Below are 18,042 nucleotides of genomic sequence, written 5' to 3'. Positions count from 1 at the left end.
TTTAATAAGAAAGAAAATTACATTTATAATATTACTAATACTTTTCTTCATCTTCCATCGTTTCATATTTCTTAAATTCCTTTTCAACTGTGCTTGTGGATGTTCCTGGAACGTGCAACCCTTTTTCTTCTATTCATCGGTGCCTATTGTGCACCGCCGCCAAGAGGAAGGGAGGCTACTTTATTTAACTTGCTCATAGTTAGAGATTAATTAAAAACAAAGGTATTTAGCAAGCAAATGGTCTAGTTTTAATATTTCAATTACCAATTAACATTAACATTTTTAGGAGTAAATTATGCTACTTGTAGGCTTATGATTACCCTACCTAAATAAAGCCAGGTGCCGCCCTAGCGATAATATCCGCGCGCGAGAACCGCGAAACCGATTTAACATAACAAAAATTCAAAACAACACTTATCGCTTCACGATCGTCCATTGTTCGGTGGAAACGGCAAGGGGTGGTCGATGAGGGCATTAACGGTGACTTTCATCCTCCTGGCGTTCTTGCGTTCTTGAAACAGTAGGTACGGCGTGGCCATCGCCTTGGCTATTCTTCTAGACTTGAAGTACGGGGACTTCGGGAGGCTAGGTTGTCATCTCCAGAAAATTGGCAGTCCTCCGCTCTTCTTTAGGATCAGCGTCAGGATCGTCGTCAGCCAGAATCGTCAGAATATAATGCCAGAATGCCTCTTCAGCCACCTCGCAACGCGTTTTTTGTGCACCGATCTTCTATTGCCGAAGTTGGTCACCAATCAAGTTGGTCAAAGTCTCTGACCCGTATCAGAAGACCGCACACCATTCGTCCACGCTTTCGCGCCAAACAACTTAATTGGTTGTTTTTTTCGCGCCAAAAGTTGACGTCGATGTCCAGGGTATTCAACCCTTGGGTCACGTAGCCCCTCGACCTTCGGTCGGCGCCGGATTACCTAGCTCTTTGGCGACCTGGCCTTTACCATGCATGGGCCTACATACTATACATCATTTTACGAAAATAGTAACCATGAAAGGCGTTTGACAATACCAATGCTTGCTAAATTGTTTCATATGTACGTATAAGAAATAAAGAGAGAAGGGCAAAGCTATTTACACAAGGGAGATCGGGACGAGCACAAAAGAGGACCGACCGAAAAGAAAGGGTGAGAACCTTCCTGAGCGCGACACACTGGCGCCTCTAAACTTTCTCGGACCAATAACCTCTTTACCTTAACCTTGACGACCCCTCTTAACAATCAACTTCCCTTGTCTATATAAAACTACTAGGAATTAAATATTCCTCAAATTCATAAATGTTTCAAATGTTTCAAAAACCTTAATATTCCAAAAATATCGTTGCACTCCCCCCCCCCCCCCTCTTAAGGCCGAACGTCCCGAGAGGCTAGAGGCAGTAGCTAACGAACAAAACTACACTAATAATGAATAACGCACTAAAAACCGCAATGGTAGAAACATGTCGAATGAAACCATACTACAATAAATATCATAGGAGAAAAAATAAAGTAAAACAAAATACACTAGGCCTAAATGGGACTTTTTAACATGGGGTTATTTACATCAACTATATACACTCTACTATATTACAGGTCTACTATATTACAGATGGCTTGAGCTTTAAGGGTTTGGGCACGAAACTGTGGAGTTGACTAGTGGATCCTTTCTAACACACCATATCGCGCGGGGGCTGATGCTCCCTTATTTCCTTAAAAATTAGCCTAAATCTAGCAGCAGTTTTACTTTCGGTTCCTTAAAACCATGTGGAACCTATCATCTGGCGGGGGCCTGATAATTTGCGCTTTCCGTCTAGCTGCCCTTGGGTTTGAGTGATATTGACCCACAGGAGATGGACTTTCCTGTTCACGTTCAATGAACGGTTTTAACTCTCGGACGTGGAAGGTACCTTTCAGGGGTGCCCCCTTGTCAACCGGAGCTAGTGTGTATGTGAGCGCGCTGAGCTTCTTTTCAATCTTAAAGGGCCCATTCCAATAGCGCGCGAGTTTGGCCGAGAACCTCGCACCTTTCGAAGACTGGTGATGTGTTCTCTTTAAGACCAAATCTCCTTCCTTAAATTGGAAGTCACGTTTCTTTAGGTTGTAATATTTGGCATTCTTTTCTTGGCTTTTTACCAATTTTTCCTGGGCATTCCGTAGGGCCTTATTAATTGTCTCAGCTCTAGCAATAGCAGAAACCTCATTGCACTTCGGAATCTGATCGAACTGGTCATTATCAATACTCATAATGGGTACCTCCCGTAATTCCCTACCAAAATTCAAAAATGCGGGGGTATATCCCGTTGAATCATTCTTAGCTGCGCGCGACGCCATAATTAGTTATTGGAGACCCTCGCCCCATAACTGGTGACTCTCGTCTACATAACATTTAATCATTACTCCTAAGTCTTTAATTGATCGTTCCGCCAGGTTTCCCTGAGGGCTATAATAGGATGTAAATCTTTGCTTAATCCCAAGGATTTTGCAAACTTTAGCCATAAGTTTCCCGGAGAATTGGCTACCATTGTCGCTCACTATGCGTTTGGGTACACCAAATCTCGAGAAAACCTCGTCAACTAATTTGTTGGCTATGTTTTTGGCAGTCGCTTTACGTAAGGGATGTGCTTCCCCCCATTTTGTCGCGTAATCGACAACTAAAAGGACATATGTGTTCCCTTTCTTACTTCGGGGGTATTCCCCTTTTAAGTCTATACCGATCACTTCCCATGGACCTGGGGGACTAGCGGATTTCATTAAGCCAGCTTCCTTTGTATTCGGGTTCTTATGTTCCTGGCATACCTTACAGGACTTAACATATTTTGTTATGTCTTTGGTCATCCCTTTCCAGGTGAAATAACGCCTAGCTCTATCAAGGGTTTTAGTGATTCCCTGGTGACCGGAAGTCTTCAAATCGTGGCATGCTACACATACCGTTTTAATTAAACTACATGGCAATAATATTGCCACTTGCTCTTTTAACGTCTTATATACAAGGTCGTTCGTAATATGACACAGTGGGGCCATTTGTTTTACCCACTTTCTAATACTATCGTTTGGGATTGGTACCTCGCTATCTTCTAAAAATGCCTTAAGACAGCTAATTCTAGCATCTGCCTTCTGAGCGTTTAAAATTAACTCTCGATCCAAGTTAAGGAGATCCTCCCCATTATCTATGTCTACAACCCCTACCATTGGGGCTTCCCCTTGGTGGTCTGCACCGGGGTTTTCAGGTTCTGGGATTCTTGACAAGGCATCCGCTACGATATTTGTATCACCAGGAATATAAATAACCTTGTAATCGAATGCCTGTAATCTAGTACTCCAACGGGCGAACTTCCCCGTGGGGTCGCGAGCACTTTTGAGCCACTCTAAAGCTTTGTGGTCAGTCCATATTTCGAAGCGATTTCCTTCCAAATATACCCGAAACTTTTCGACAGCCCAAACAATAGCCAAACACTCCCTCTCTGTTACGGAGTAATTTCTTTGGGTCTTATCTAACGCTTTGCTAGCGTACTGTATAACCCTATACGTTCCGTTTACCTTTTGCAAAAGTACCGCACCCAGCCCAAAATTACTTGCATCGGTTTGCATTACAAAAAGAACTTTAAAATCCGGGGTGGCTATTATCGGAGCTTCCGACAATTTTTCTTTTAACGTCTCGAAAGCTTTCTGTTGCTTTTCTCCCCACTCCCACTTAGCATCTAAATGCGTCAATTGTGTCAACGGGTACGCTATCTCGGCAAACTTTTTGATGAACCGTCTATAAAAACCGGTCATCCCTAAGAACCGTCTAACTTGGCGAACCGTTCTAGGTGGAGGGTAAGCTTTCATCGTTTCTATTTTTGCGGGGTCAACTTCGGTTCCCGCCTTTGATACTACATGTCCCAAGATATGGGCTTTGTTTTTACAAAACTGTGTTTTCGATGCCTTAGCTGTTAAGCCTTCCTTTTGAAGAATTTCTAAAACCTCTATACTCGTAAGGTGTTAATCAAAACTATCAGACATAATGTAAATATCATCGAAATAGTCAAAGACGCCTTCTTTCTGAAGATGCGCGAAGAGGTTATTGACCATTCTCTGAAAGGTCGCTGGCCCATTTGATAACCCGAACATCATCACCTTTGGCCTAAAAATACCCTGGTGAGTTACAAAGCCACAGGTATCCCTACTCCCAATATGTAGTGGGACCTGCCAAAAGCCTGATCGCATGTCCAGTACAGTTATACACTCCGGCGACCTAACAGACTCCAAAATATCCTCCATACGCGGTAAAGGATAAGCGTCTTTCCGAGTTACACTATTTAATTTTCTATAGTCAATACACAGTCTCATTTTGCCGTCACTTTTACCAACTAGTAATGTGGGCGCACTCCAGGGGCTATTGCACGGTTCGATCAAGTCTAACTCTAGCATCTCCTTCACTATAGATTCTATTAGTTCTTTCTTGTGAGGGGAGTAGCGGTACGGGGGCTGAGCTATCGGCAGGCTATCCCCGGTATCTACATAATGCTCGACCGACTGCGTGCGGCCTGGTAGGACTGAAAACACCCCTTTGAATCTGTATATCAATTCTCTTAAGCTTTCTCTCTGCTTGTCAGAAATGGGGGCTTCGTCTAGCGCCTTATCAACGTTTTCTTTGTCAAAGTTTTCGTCCTCAAACAGGGAACATTCGCAAAGGTCTATACTGTCACTAGTATCTAAAAAGCAATATTGGATGCTGGGGTTTTCGCTCCAACACCAATCTAATTTACTATAGTCTATGATCATACCCGATTTCCTAAGAAAATCTAGCCCAATTATACACGGGTATGCTAATCCGTCCAATATCAACGCTTCATGTGTCATCTGCTTGCCAGGAAGTCCAAATTTTAATTCTACCTCTTCTTTGACGTTAAAATATTTGCCATTAACTACACGGAATTTTAAATTAACTTGTTTCTTTTTAAATTTTAATTGATTAAAAGCCGAATTAAAGTTACTGTCAACGAAAGTTACCGAGCTACCCGAGTCTACCAAAGCTGTAGTCGGGATGCCTCCTAATGTTATGTTAATTAATGTTTTAGCCAATTTTGGATCTGACACATGAAGGACGAATGGACTAGTCTTTAATCTAATTATTGCGCGTTCGGGAGCGGTCCGCCTTTGCCCGGCGCTCCCTTTTTCCCGTTTCCCTGCCCATTTCGATTGGGACAATATTTTTTAATGTGACCGACTTGTTCACACTCTTTACACACCACGGTAGGGCACTGGGGTAACAAATGACTTGTCTCCTTACAATTAAAACAATGGGCTCCGCTACGAAAATTACCCGGACCATTCCCATTTTTGGGTCGAGAACTATCATTATTACGAGAACTAGGACTATGTTCTAACTTGCGCGTGTTCTTCCCTGCAACACCTACAGCATGCTCTACTCGAGCAGCATGCGTTGCAAGCTCCCATGCTGTATTGTGTTCCTTTGAGGCTAAATAGGGTCTAAGATCTGGATGAATATTTTGGTACACTACTTGCACCTGATCCTCAATCGCCATGGGTTTAGCTAACTGGAGGATTATTTCCCTCATACTATCTATGTAATCCCCCACGCGTTCATTGTCCCTTTGACTGCGATTGTACAACTGTTCTTTCAAAAAAGAATCATTCACGGGAAAAGAAAATTCCGTAGTAACCATATCTTTAAATTGGTCAAACGTATCTGGTTTTGGGATCAATCTATTCCACCAGTCTAGCACGGGCACTTGAAACATTGAGGGCGCCCAATATGTTAAGAAATCTAAGTCAGTCAACCCCTGTGAATCACGAATTTGTTTCGCTTTGGCTAAAAACTCCCTCGCACTTAACCCTGACGGTTTCCCCGAAAAAGACGGTGGGACAATTTTTGGGAGCTTTATTGTGGGAGGTACGTTAGCCGGCAAAGCGACGGTCGCCGTAGGGGGTACTATATAGTTTATCGCGCTGCTTTGTTGGGACGCGCTACCTGCCACACTACCACCTGAAGCTACCTGTATTGGAGGGACAGGTCCTAAAGCCTGGTTTCCACTAACACTAACTATAGGCTGCGATAACTGCTGCAATTTATCCTGCAGGTCGAGAATCTGTTGCTGCATAGCTGCCAACATGGTCGAAGGAACTAACTGCATTCCACTAGGTACTGTAACATTACCGCTAGAGGGGGATTGGGTATTAATATTACTATTCACTGGGGTACTATTTGCGCTGACGTTGGTTGCTGCCGACACAGCGGTTTGGGCACTTGGGTCACTCAATGTGTTACTATCAGGAGTTTCTGACGCTACGTTAGAAGTGTCTATTATTGTCTCGTCACCACTGCTATCAATAGCGTCCTCAAAATTTTCAACAGTTTCTACACGGTTGCTAGTGCCTGCCTTATCCATCAATTCCCTATCCGATCCCTTTCTAGCCAAATCCCTAGACGCTCTGTTCTCATATCTATGAGCACGCTCTAAAGCCTGATACTCATCTAAACAATAGAAACAAGCCGTGGATCGACCTAACACTGGAAAACACTTTGATGAATCTTTGCAACGATTCATGAATACATGACCCCTAAACACTAACAACTACGAGAAGGGTGAATTCTGCTTACATAACAGTTATTCTGTCATTGGAAAGCAAATCCCGGCTGGGCCCCCAAAAAGTGCAACCCTTTTTCTTCTATTCATCGGTGCCTATTGTGCACCGCCGCCAAGAGGAAGGTAGGCTACTTTATTTAACTTGCTCATAGTTAGAGATTAATTAAAAACAAAGGTATTTAGCAAGCAAATGGTCTAGTTTTAATATTTCAATTACCAATTAACATTAACATTTTTAGGAGTAAATTATGCTACTTGTAGGCTTATGATTACCCTACCTAAATAAAGCCAGGTGCCGCCCTAGCAATAATATCCGCGCGCGAGAACCGCGAAACCGATTTAACATAACAAAAATTCAAAACAACACTTATCGCTTCACGATCGTCCATTGTTCGGTGGCAACGGCAAGGGGTGGTCGATGAGGGCATTAACGGTGACTTTCATCCTCCTGGCGTTCTTGCGTTCTTGAAACAATAGCTACGGCGTGGCCATCGCCTTGGCTATTCTTCTAGACTTGAAGTACGGGGACTTCGGGAGGCTAGGTTGTCATCTCCAGAAAATTGGCAGTCCTCCGCTCTTTTTTAGGATCAGCGTCAGGATCGTCGTCAGCCAGAATCGTCAGAATATAATGCCAGAATGCCTCTTCAGCCACCTCGCAACGCGTTTTTTGTGCACCGATCTTCTATTGCCGAAGTTGGTCACCAATCAAGTTGGTCAAAGTCTCTGACCCGTATCAGAAGACCGCACACCATTCGTCCACGCTTTCGCGCCAAACAACTTAATTGGTTGTTTTTTCGCGCCAAAAGTTGACGTCGATGTCCAGGGTATTCAACCCTTGGGTCACGTAGCCCCTCGACCTTCGGTCGGCGCCGGATTACCTAGCTCTTTGGGCCTACATACTATACATCATTTTACGAAAATAGTAACCATGAAAGGCGTTTGACAATACCAATGCTTGCTAAAATGTTTCATATGTACGTATAAGAAATAAAGAGAGAAGGGCAAAGCTATTTACACAAGGGAGATCGGGACGAGCACAAAAGAGGACCGACCGAAAAGAAAGGGTGAGAACCTTCCTGAGCGCGACACACTGGCGCCTCTAAACTTTCTCGGACCAATAACCCCTTTACCTTAACCTTGACGACCCCTCTTAACAATCAACTTCCCTTGTCTATATAAAACTACTAGGAATTAAATATTCCTCAAATTCATAAATGTTTCAAATGTTTCAAAAACCTTAATATTCCAAAAAAATCGTTGCAAACGTCTTTCCTTCCCTTGTTTTGCTACGCTTTCCGATTAGATGAGGCTTCGGCTCACTTTCGTATTCTTTTCTTGTGCAATACGAATCAGGTTTCTTTAATAAAAAAGGGTTTAATTCAAGAAACTCTGTCATCGTGCTTCTAGACTGGTACCGCCGCGAATGAGTCCGTTCAAAGAAATGTCGGCTCTTTTATACCAGTAGTTCCTTTCCCCTTTCACCTTTCCTCCCCTTTTTATGACAATCTCCCCTGCTAACTGTTTATTAGAGAGATTAAGCATCCCTATTCGACAAAGCATTGGTACATAGCTATACGTACGCGTTTGGGAGATGCTGAAACTCTCTATTAACGGAAACCATTTTTTTTACCAAGGTTATGGTTTACTATGTTACCGTGGTGTTCCCTTAGTTTTATGGACTCGGAGAAAGTAACTATGTTACCGTGGTGTTCCCTTAAGTGAGACACTACGATAAGGTAACTACAAAGTAACTGTGTTACCGTGGTGTTCCCTTAGTTTTGGGACTCGAAGAAGGTAGCTACAAAGTAACTATGTTACCGTGTTGTTCCCTTAAGTGAGAGACTACGATTGGGTAACTACAAAGCAACTATGTTACCGTGGTGGTCCTTTAGTTTGGGACTTGGACAAGGTAACTACAAAGCAACTATGTTACCGTGGTGGTTCCTTAGTTTTGGGACTTGGACAAGGTAACTACAAAGCAACTATTTACCGTGGTGTTCCCTTTGTTTTGAAACTCGGAGAAAGTATTACAGGTACTTATAGGTAAGGTAAATAAAAAAGTAAGTATGTTACCGTTAAATTTATTTTTATTTCAAGTAAATTGGCGTGTGAAATTTTTCCATAGTACCTTTAACTTTAGCTAAATTTAAGTTAACGGTATTATTCGCTTCAATTTGAATTCCGTTATAGTCAAAATTTCCTAAACCTTTTAAATTTGATTTAGCCATACACTCGCAAAGCTTTTTTAAATTCTGATTGTTAAATTTTCGATCTATACTTACAACAGCCTTACTCCATGAAGAAATGGTTCCTTCCAAACGTTCCGTACATCCGACAGCCATAACAACGTAAATTATATCGCGTGCTAATGGGAAGAACAATCAACTCTCTTGCTTGTAAAGTTCCGTTTCAATAGTTTTGCCTACTTTTAGAGATAATTGGTATTTTGCCGAAGGACTAAGATATTGTAAAACCAATTTACGTAGCCAAAAAACACCGGGAACATGAGTGAAAAACGAACTGTCCAATGAGAAAAATGATGACCAAATGCGAAAGAATTTACAATAACATAATTGGAAAACTTTGTTAAAACGAAGGCTGTTTTCGATAATCGTGGCAAGCCCCTAATATAATTCCCGAAAGTCACTATTACGCAGTGACAACAAGTCTAACGCAATTGGTCCTTGGTGCCTAAGTACAGCTGGTATTTTAAAAACGACAACTTATTCTACTTCCGATTCCGCGAATTTTCGTTACATTCCTTCACCATAAATAAATAACCGCCTCCCATTTTAAATAACCGCTTAGTTTTAATTCAACTCAACTGCAACGAAACTTATTGCAGGCCGTATAAATCTAACCACCCTATTAACACTTGCGACTAAATGTGCGACTCTTTTTTGGAGGCGGGTTCAACCGCCTCTTTTATGATTGGTCGATTTATCTTAATATAGTAGTGCTTTTACGTTGGTCAACGCGGGCATATGGCGATATAGTAGGTGTTACTGTAAAATTGTCAAGAGAAGGTCTTAGCGGGAAGTAATTACAAAGCGTTAAAAGCCGTTTTTCTCTTACCTTTTTTCCATGGAGTATCTTTACTGGATTGGTAATGAAAGATGCCTTAGTTTGGTTAGTATTTTAGTACTTTCACGTTAATCTCACGCAAGTATGCCTCAAACCCAACTAATATTTTATTTATATTAGTGTGTTAAGCGTCTTTCTTAGTTTAGTATGTAAATAGGAACCCCAACCCCGAAAAAAAAATCCCGCAAGGCTTCCAACCAGAGAATGTGATTTTGTAGGCGGTTTTTTTAAATTGTGGATTGCTTTGATATACTATGGATGTTTCATTTGAAGTACAGTTTTGGTAAAGTGAACTTTATTTTTCACATTGGTCTACAAGAAATGCATAAATATGTGCTTTTTTGGTAGTTCTCTGTGAAATTTACACAATTCCAATGGTACCACAAATCGCATTCTTCACATTGCACTATGTTAATTTTCGTTGATACGGTACGGCATTTTCCGCACTTCCATTCCGCTTTCTTACTTTTCAATACTTCACGTATTGCAAGCCAGGCATCTGGCGAAACGAATTCTTTGACGAACTCTACCGTTGTTTCTTTGATGTTAATTACGTCGTCGTCAACATTTTCAGGGATCATCTCGCTGTCTTCTTCGTCTAGTTGACGTGTCCCATTAATAGTTTCTTCAACCTTTTCTTTATTCTGCACGAAGAACTCGAGGAACGCCTGAATTTGTTTCTTTTTTTTCCTTTCCGAAAGATCTTGATAACTTAGAAATAGGTTTTGAACGGCAAGGCACATCTGCAGCATTGAACCTGCAGTAAGAATGTTCAGATTCAGAATTTTTGCTGCTGTTGGCTCCGTTGTTAGGTTGTGACAAATAAAAAACAAGTGAGGCCTTTTCATTTAAATCTGGTTTCGCGTATCGTATATTGTTTGTCTTTCTTTTCTTCACTGTTGAAAAGAACCGTTTTTGTTTATCTGCCAACTAATTATGGAGGACATTCTGTATTTTTATTACGTTCTTCCCCAGAACTCTGTCATTTGTTTATCCGCTTTATTATCTTTTTTGGTTTTGGCAGTTTGAATTTCTAAGAGTGACTTAGATGACCTGGTCTGTTTGGTGACTACGTCTAAAATATCACTGTTTTCACATTTTTTAATGGCATCAATCAATGACATGACTTAAGAGCTTCTTTTTTCAACTCGAGATTTTCTTTTCCACTTGATTCTGCCAAAATCTTCATCAGGAAAGTTTTGTCTGTAGGAACGCTTATTTCATCAATGTCTTCAGTTGGACCTTTTTCATTGTTCACATAATTTGACCCTTTTTCTGAGACTGCATTTCCGTAACTATAAACTTTAGGAGTGGAGTCTTTATCTTCAATGGTGTTTTGATTAAGGTACCGAATACATAGGTGAATGTGCTTACAAATCACTGTGTGTATTAATCGATCCGGACAAGAACACGTAAATTGGTGAATACACGTGTTGCACGCAACACATATGGAGTTTCATTTTTCACACATTTCTCGCTGCTTAGTAATTATGTACTTCAGATCGTCATTAGCGTCCGTTTCATTGTCTTTCAAGGTGGCTTCGCTCGCGATGGACCAAGAGCATTGCGAGATTGGTTTTACGAGAGACAAAGGCAAATCCATGGCGTGTTTGTGTCTTTTGAAGTTCGCCGTGGACTTCCACGTTATTTTCCCCTTTTCAATCTTTATAAGGCGTTGTACTGTTTGGTCACGGTCATATTTAAATAACGTGGAATGGCACTTGTCAACTCGTTTGTTCTGCTTGCCTTCCAAGTAATTATGCTTTAGAACTTTGTGGAAAGCTTCCAAGAACATATTTGTGTTGATCTCGCTTCCTTTGCGATAGCAAGCAGCCCATTCTTCTTTACAAGAAACCCATTCGTTATAGAAATATTTTCCAAACTCAACAGTTTTTTCGTTTTCTTCCATTTCCGAGAGACAGTTTTTAAGCATGAGTTCAAATTTTTCCGGATGCAACTCGTCCATAAGTATGGCTATTCCTTTAAATAAGTAAGAAGCTACTTCCTTGTCCCCAATTATAGATATTTTTTTGCGAATGTCATGATACACGTGCCATTTGCAAAGCAACCTTTTTGGTTCCCCTCCATTTACTTTCTTCCAACTTGAAAAATACTGAGGAGCCTTGTCAGACATGATGACTTTAGGTACAATTATCCCCGCAGATTTTCTTATTTCTTCGAAAAATATGCTTAGGACTTCTCCATCCTCTCTATTTGAAATCAACCAGGCCACTGGTATACCTTCACGAAACTCATCAACAACAAGAACTGTCACCAATTTAAAACTATAAGCGTTTGTGCCATGAGTTGCATCAAAACATATAATGTTTTTCCCAAACTCTTGCAGCAAACTACTTTGGAACTGAGTCATTATTCCTAGGGCAAAATCTGGGGGCTTTAAATCCACGTAGTGCATGGTGTCTGCTGGTGTGAAGTTCTTCTCGTCGTGTTGTTTCTTATAGATTAAAATGGTGCCGTCATTCTTTTCCAAATACTCTTGAACGTAAGCCTCAACGCTTAAATGATCCTCAGTGTGGCACTCTGTAATATTTAGACCGTAAGCTTTGCCGATGTTATTGATACTTTTCGGAAGAGTTAAATGCTCTCTCTGTATGTCCTTCATATTACATCGTAAATCGTCCAAAATTATTTTCTTTGAAACTCCATTAGTAAGTTTTCCCGCTATCATTTCCCTCGCAGGTTTTGGGATTTGGATGTGGCAAAGCTGAAGTTCGTGGTCGTAATGATTACTGCAAACCTCCGCGTTTACTTTCATAACGCGAATAGCAGCTGTGCAGTGTCCATTTATTTTGCAAGTGCCCATGGATTTCGGTTGTCGTTGATTTTGACTATTAGGTTCATAGTGTCCGGTTCTATTGCAATACCAATATTCAGGAGTGCCAATTTTAGTTGGTTTACCATTTTTACGAAGTAAATACTGCGTGTGTTGCGTTTTTTCAAATTCCACTTTCCAAGACAAAAAAGCTAGATAGGAACGTCACAATTTAACTACTTATCAAATTATGTTATTAATATCTAATATTCGACTAGGTATATTTGGAGATGATTGCAGTTTCTTGCCCCATATATTAGAAAGAAAACATCATTAGGTCAAGGTTGCACAAGGAAAAGATGGCTGAACGTTCCGGGACCCTTGGATTAATTGCCCTTAAAGGGGTGAAGTGGAAAATCAAGTGATTTTTTTATCAATTCTTCTACCAATTAATTACAAGACCAGTCTGCATAATGAAACATTCTGCAAATACTTCCGAATGATTTTCAAATTCAAATTAGGTTCAGATGTCAGGAATAAGTTTTAATTTTCACCGCCGACCAATCGCGTAACGCCTTGCCTTTTTATTAACAAAATTCTCGTGGCATGATCCATGTCCCGCGTCACGATTGTCACGATTATCAAATCTCGTGATAAATTTCACTCAACACGGAACGTGACACGAGAATTTTGTTAAGAGGAAGGCAGGGCGTTACGCGATTGGTCGTAGGTCCTTATTTAAAATTATCCTTAAAATCTGAACTTTATTTGAATTTTAAAATCATTCGGTGCTGGTATTTCCTGAATGTTTCACTATGCAGACTGATCTTGTAATTAGTAGAAGAATCGATAAAAAATCACTGGAATTTTTATTTCACCCTCCCTTTAATCGAAATTTTCAAAGGGAATTTTAATTCATGAGTGTAAATCATGAAATTCATAGCATTAAGAGCGCAAACCGATTGCCCCCCCCTACCAAAAAAATAGACCAATATCAAAATGTAGGTGAAAACTTCAAACGGTGCCGCGGCAAACTGATATGGACATGGATTTGGTACATTGGACTGTTACACAACCTGACCTATAACCTTGCCTACCTGTGATCAGTTTGTGGTCACATCCCCAAATAGGCAATAAAACATCAAATTTAAAATAAAACATAAAATCTAAAATATAACCTGTAATCTAACGTAACTATTCCTGGAACATTTATTACACGTATTACTATTTACCTCCATAATTTTCAAAATCCAATTTTTCGTTTTTAAATTCGAATTGTCAAATGAATTTTTAATTTAGAAATGGTTTTGAAAGACAAGCTACAGTTAGCTTCTTTGCATTTAATGCTAAATTATTTTTTTTCCATTATCGTTTAAAACTACAATTAAAACCTAGAGTTAATTCCTGTGAACTAGTTTGCTAAGAGAGAAACGACGATTAACATAAGAATAACCCGATTTCCCGCCAAAAACCTTTATCGTCTGCCTGAATCTATAGGAACCGAGTGAACAGCCCCTCAGTAAATCAGTAGAGAGACACACTGCACACCCCTTTCAAAACCATAAAGTTTATATGGATTAAGGATAATGGTACATGTCCAATTTAGCAATAGAACAACGCGCGAGAGACAGCTAGGTACAGACTCTCAACATGGAGCAATATTATTACACTTAAGGCATCTTTCATTACCAATCCAGTAAAGATACTCCATGGAAAAAGGTAAGAGAAAAACGGCTCTTAACGCTCTGTAATTACTTCCCGCAAAGACCTTCACTTGACAATTTTACAGTAACACCCCCTATATCGGCATATGCCCGCGTCTGACCAACGTAAAAGCACTACTATATTAAGATAAATCGACCAATCATAAAAGAGGCGGTTGAACCCGCCTCCAAAAAAAGAGTCGCACATTTAGTCGCAAGTCCGATACATTTATATTAATTATAAGCAGTCGACATTTTGGCGATTGTGCCTGCAATTGGCTATTATTAAGATCCAATGGTGGAACCCGGGGGTTCGACGTCATAAACCAAAACGGCGGGGTACACGGCGGGCTTATTTAAATTAATTAAAATAATTTAAGCGATTTCAAAATTTTTTAGACTTCGATTTCATGTTTTGGAAGGTATATAAAATATGTTTACGGAGAAAAAAAGATAAGTTGGAATTTTCCTTTAAGTATAAGTAGTGGCAAAAAAAAGTGTCGTAAGGGAAAAATATATATGAAAAAAAAACAACTAAATATCTATATATAAAAAGCAGCTACAAATCACGTGAATAAATATAATTTTCCACGTGTTTTTTATTCATTGAAATTAATTAATATTCTTTTTTAGGACCTTTTCATTACTATTACCATAAATTATCCAGAATGGTCTCCTTTATTATTACTCCATAGTGGCGTATGTGTTTTTGGCGCAAAATTTTCAATACCACGTAGCTTTAAGACGATTTCTTATTGGTTGGTCCCCTAGCGTCGCGTACTATAGTCCATTTACCATTTGAAATTTTCGCTTCGCTATGGAGTATTCGAGTTTCGACATTCTAAGCTTAGGTTTTAACGGTTTTTTCGCGATATAGAAGACCGCGGGTAGAGAATTTTAATCGCGGTTAATTTAGGTTTATGTCGCGTATTAAATGTATATGAAGTTATTATCGCAATCCTCCGTGATTTGAGCATCGTTACGAGTAAGTATTAATTTTAAGTATTTCTTTTTTGCGCGAATCAACAAGTAAGTCGAGTTAGGCTTAAGCAAGTAGTCCACTAAGCCTTGCCACGGATGTGTATTGTAGAAGGAGTAGAGACTAGGCCTCTAGGGCCTAGACATAAGCGTACTAGTGCTCCACGCACAATTTTCGCGCATACCGAGCCAATGTAAACAATCTCTGACGTCACGTGTTTTAAAGAAGGCGTCCGTTTTCTTCTTTCCGGGCTTAATTCTTTGAATATTTTCCATATTATAATTAATATAAATAGAAATAATAGTAAAAATAAAAATTTAAATAAGATTTGCAAACCGTTGAGAAACTCCCGTCACTCGGAAGTCGACACACAAAAGACCGAGGCTTAACCCTCCTGAACGTTCGTAGCTCGCGGCCATCTTTATTGTTTACATTGGCTCGCCTAGGTTTGGAGGGAAGGTCAAAATTCATACCCCGTTTTTGTGGACAAATAAGGTCTAGCTCTTTTCAATACACATCCGTGGTTAACGTAACGTCACGTATCCAAATAGGGCCGTATTTTCATCGTTTGAAAAATCGCGCGTCCATTTAATTTTCCTAGCGTCTCCCGATCGTCTGCTATCTCAAAAATAAAAAAATTGGCCTTCACATTGAAAAATCCAGTGCCTTTGCTTCAAGCATTTGTTTTGGTATTTTGTTTGAGTGGTTCGAGTCATATAAAACTGGAAATTGTTAACTAATTCGATCAAAGCCTCATTGAAAAGTTAACTTTCATCTTCCGCCACTGCTAAGCCTTGTCCATCACCAGTACTTTCACAGCTGGTTTGAATCAAATTGTTCGGCACATTTTAAAAGAATTTATACAATTAAAAACCAAATTTTAAACTGACGCTTTATAATCTTAAATTTTTAAATCGCCTTGTTTATGTACTCACAAATTCTACGCTCCTACATTACGCAGATCTCTATTTGAAACTTGACATTATTTAAATTACGAACAGAACGCCATCTGAACGCGTTTCTTAAACGATGCTATTAGACTTAGATAATGGGCGCCCTCTTTCGGATGATTTAGGAACTTAAAACGGTAACGAAACCGTTACGCAAGTGGACTACTCGCTTTAGGAGGGCAGCGTTTTGTACAAGAGAGAGAGATAGAGCGGGATAATTTTTTTTTCGACCCGGGCCGGGTCCGTCCGTTTTCCGTTTAAAATTTAGGCGCGGATTGTATTTTTCTATGTGGGCTTATTTTCCCTAATTTAATTTAATATTGAAGCTAATTTTGTCGCTGTACGGAAAAATTGTGAAAATTAAACGAACTGGTGTTGATGGGACCACATTCCCTCTCATGGCCCAGTTATGTTTGTTTGGAAGGTATGTTAAGAGTTAATTTTTCTTTGTAGTCGCGTAAATAGTCGATGTAATATCTGATAATTAATCAGGGATCACTCTTGCGATATTCATATACAATAACCAAATGTTTCTAAAAAACATTGCGCTATCGTTGTGGGAGATGATGGGAGGGTTTCTGTAAATGCCTATAATAGAACATTGATTAATGGCGTAGAAGTTAATGGCCGGACTGATATCAATCATAAGGATATCATGACTGTGTCTGATAGATCTTTTCGTTTTGAATACCCACCCAACTCTGTTTTTAGAACATGCACACCTAGTACTCCGGTAAGGTTTCAAATAAGGTTTGCCCCGACAGCATTTATATATGTAATTAAACAAAATTTCAGCCCCGTACTAGTTCTTATCTTTTAGGACCATCTTTGGAAACCCCTAAGGATACTTCTACTCCTAAAGCCCCAGCTTCCGCGTTTCGTACACCGCGTCCTTAAGCCATAGCATTAAAACCAAGTAGAATATCGAGAGTATCTTCACCAGCTGTAAAAGTGGGTGGTAAAAGCAATCAAAATAAAAAGCGTCAATCCGAATCCCCTAAGCCTGAAACTCCCGCAACTGGAACTAAAAAACGGAAGATAATCAAATCCCCAAAATCCGTTAGACAAGTAAATTCAAGAAGAAAGAATGTTTCATTTGGACCTTACTTTAGTCCTGAACGTTTTGACTTGAATCTTCCCGCCAATACGCCTGTCATAAAGGGAACCACGCCTAGACGAGTCTCTAAACCGCCCAAATATTTTGGTTCACCCATGGTTGATTCATCTGGAAGAGTTCATCAGGCTAAAAGGAAACAAAGTTTTAACGTTACTCCAATACTGGAAGAAAGGGTAACTAAGTCACCAGCCTCTGCTAATAGAAGGAAAACTTTGTCACCCGGAATGAAGAACTCACCTTCTCCAGAAACCCCATCGCCGACGCCCAAGAGGAACTCTTTGCCTTTACAAGTTTTCCCTGATAAGAGTATTTTTTCTCTTGGATCAAGTTCAATTAATCTGTACTTAAGTAGTAGCTCTCCAGAAACCCCATCGCCCAAGAGGAAGTCTTTGCCTTTACAAGTTTCCTCTGATAAGAGCATTTTTTCTCTTGGATCAAGTTCAGTGAATCTGTACTTAAGTAGTAGCTCTCCAGAAACCCCATCGCCCAAGAGGAACTCTTTGCCTTTACAAGTTTTCCTTGATAAGAGTATTTGTTCTCTTGGATCAAGTTCAATGAATCTGTACTTAAGTAGTAGCTCAGATGTTTCTACAGCCAGTACACCAAGATCTAGAAAAAGTACTCCCAGCCCTGTTAAGAAGGGTTCGAAGACTCCCAGCCCTGTTAAGAAGGTTTCAACGACTCCAAGCCCTGTTAAGAAGGTTTCAAAGACTCCCAGCCCTGTTAAGAAGGTTTCAAAGACTCCCGGCCCTGTTAAGAAGGTTTCAAAGACTCCCGGCCCTGTTAAGAAGGTTTCAAAGACTCCCAGCCCTGTTAAGAAGGTTTCAAAGACTCCCAGCCCTGTTAAGAAGGTTTCAAA

General features: G+C 40.1%; 1 protein-coding gene and 2 long non-coding RNA genes across 3 annotated transcripts in view; 1 reads left to right on the top strand and 2 right to left on the bottom strand.

Annotated features, from left to right (window-relative positions):
• LOC149655007 (uncharacterized) overlaps positions 1-18,042 on the top strand; it is a 573,911-nt gene that overhangs the window by 472,495 nt on the left and 83,374 nt on the right. The window lies entirely within an intron of this gene.
• LOC149655010 (uncharacterized) lies at positions 226-7,833 on the bottom strand. Its single transcript, XR_016370357.1, has 2 exons — positions 7,650-7,833; positions 226-1,194 (listed from the first exon to the last, which is right to left on the bottom strand). It is a non-coding gene; the product is annotated as an uncharacterized LOC149655010 (long non-coding RNA).
• LOC149655009 (uncharacterized) lies at positions 11,118-17,280 on the bottom strand. Its single transcript, XM_089844959.1, has 2 exons — positions 17,187-17,280; positions 11,118-12,646 (listed from the first exon to the last, which is right to left on the bottom strand). The coding sequence occupies exons 1-2, from the start codon at positions 17,278-17,280 to the stop codon at positions 11,118-11,120; spliced, it is 1,623 nt and encodes a 540-aa protein (XP_089701085.1).

This window comes from Phalangium opilio, unplaced genomic scaffold (assembly GCF_054372755.1).
Source record: "Phalangium opilio isolate 3A_F unplaced genomic scaffold, DU_Popi_V2 ptg000078l_1, whole genome shotgun sequence".
Classification (NCBI taxonomy): Eukaryota; Metazoa; Arthropoda; class Arachnida; order Opiliones; family Phalangiidae; genus Phalangium; species Phalangium opilio.
The sequence above is the reverse complement of the archived record's forward strand: the minus strand, read 5'-3'. Positions and strand labels throughout refer to the sequence as shown.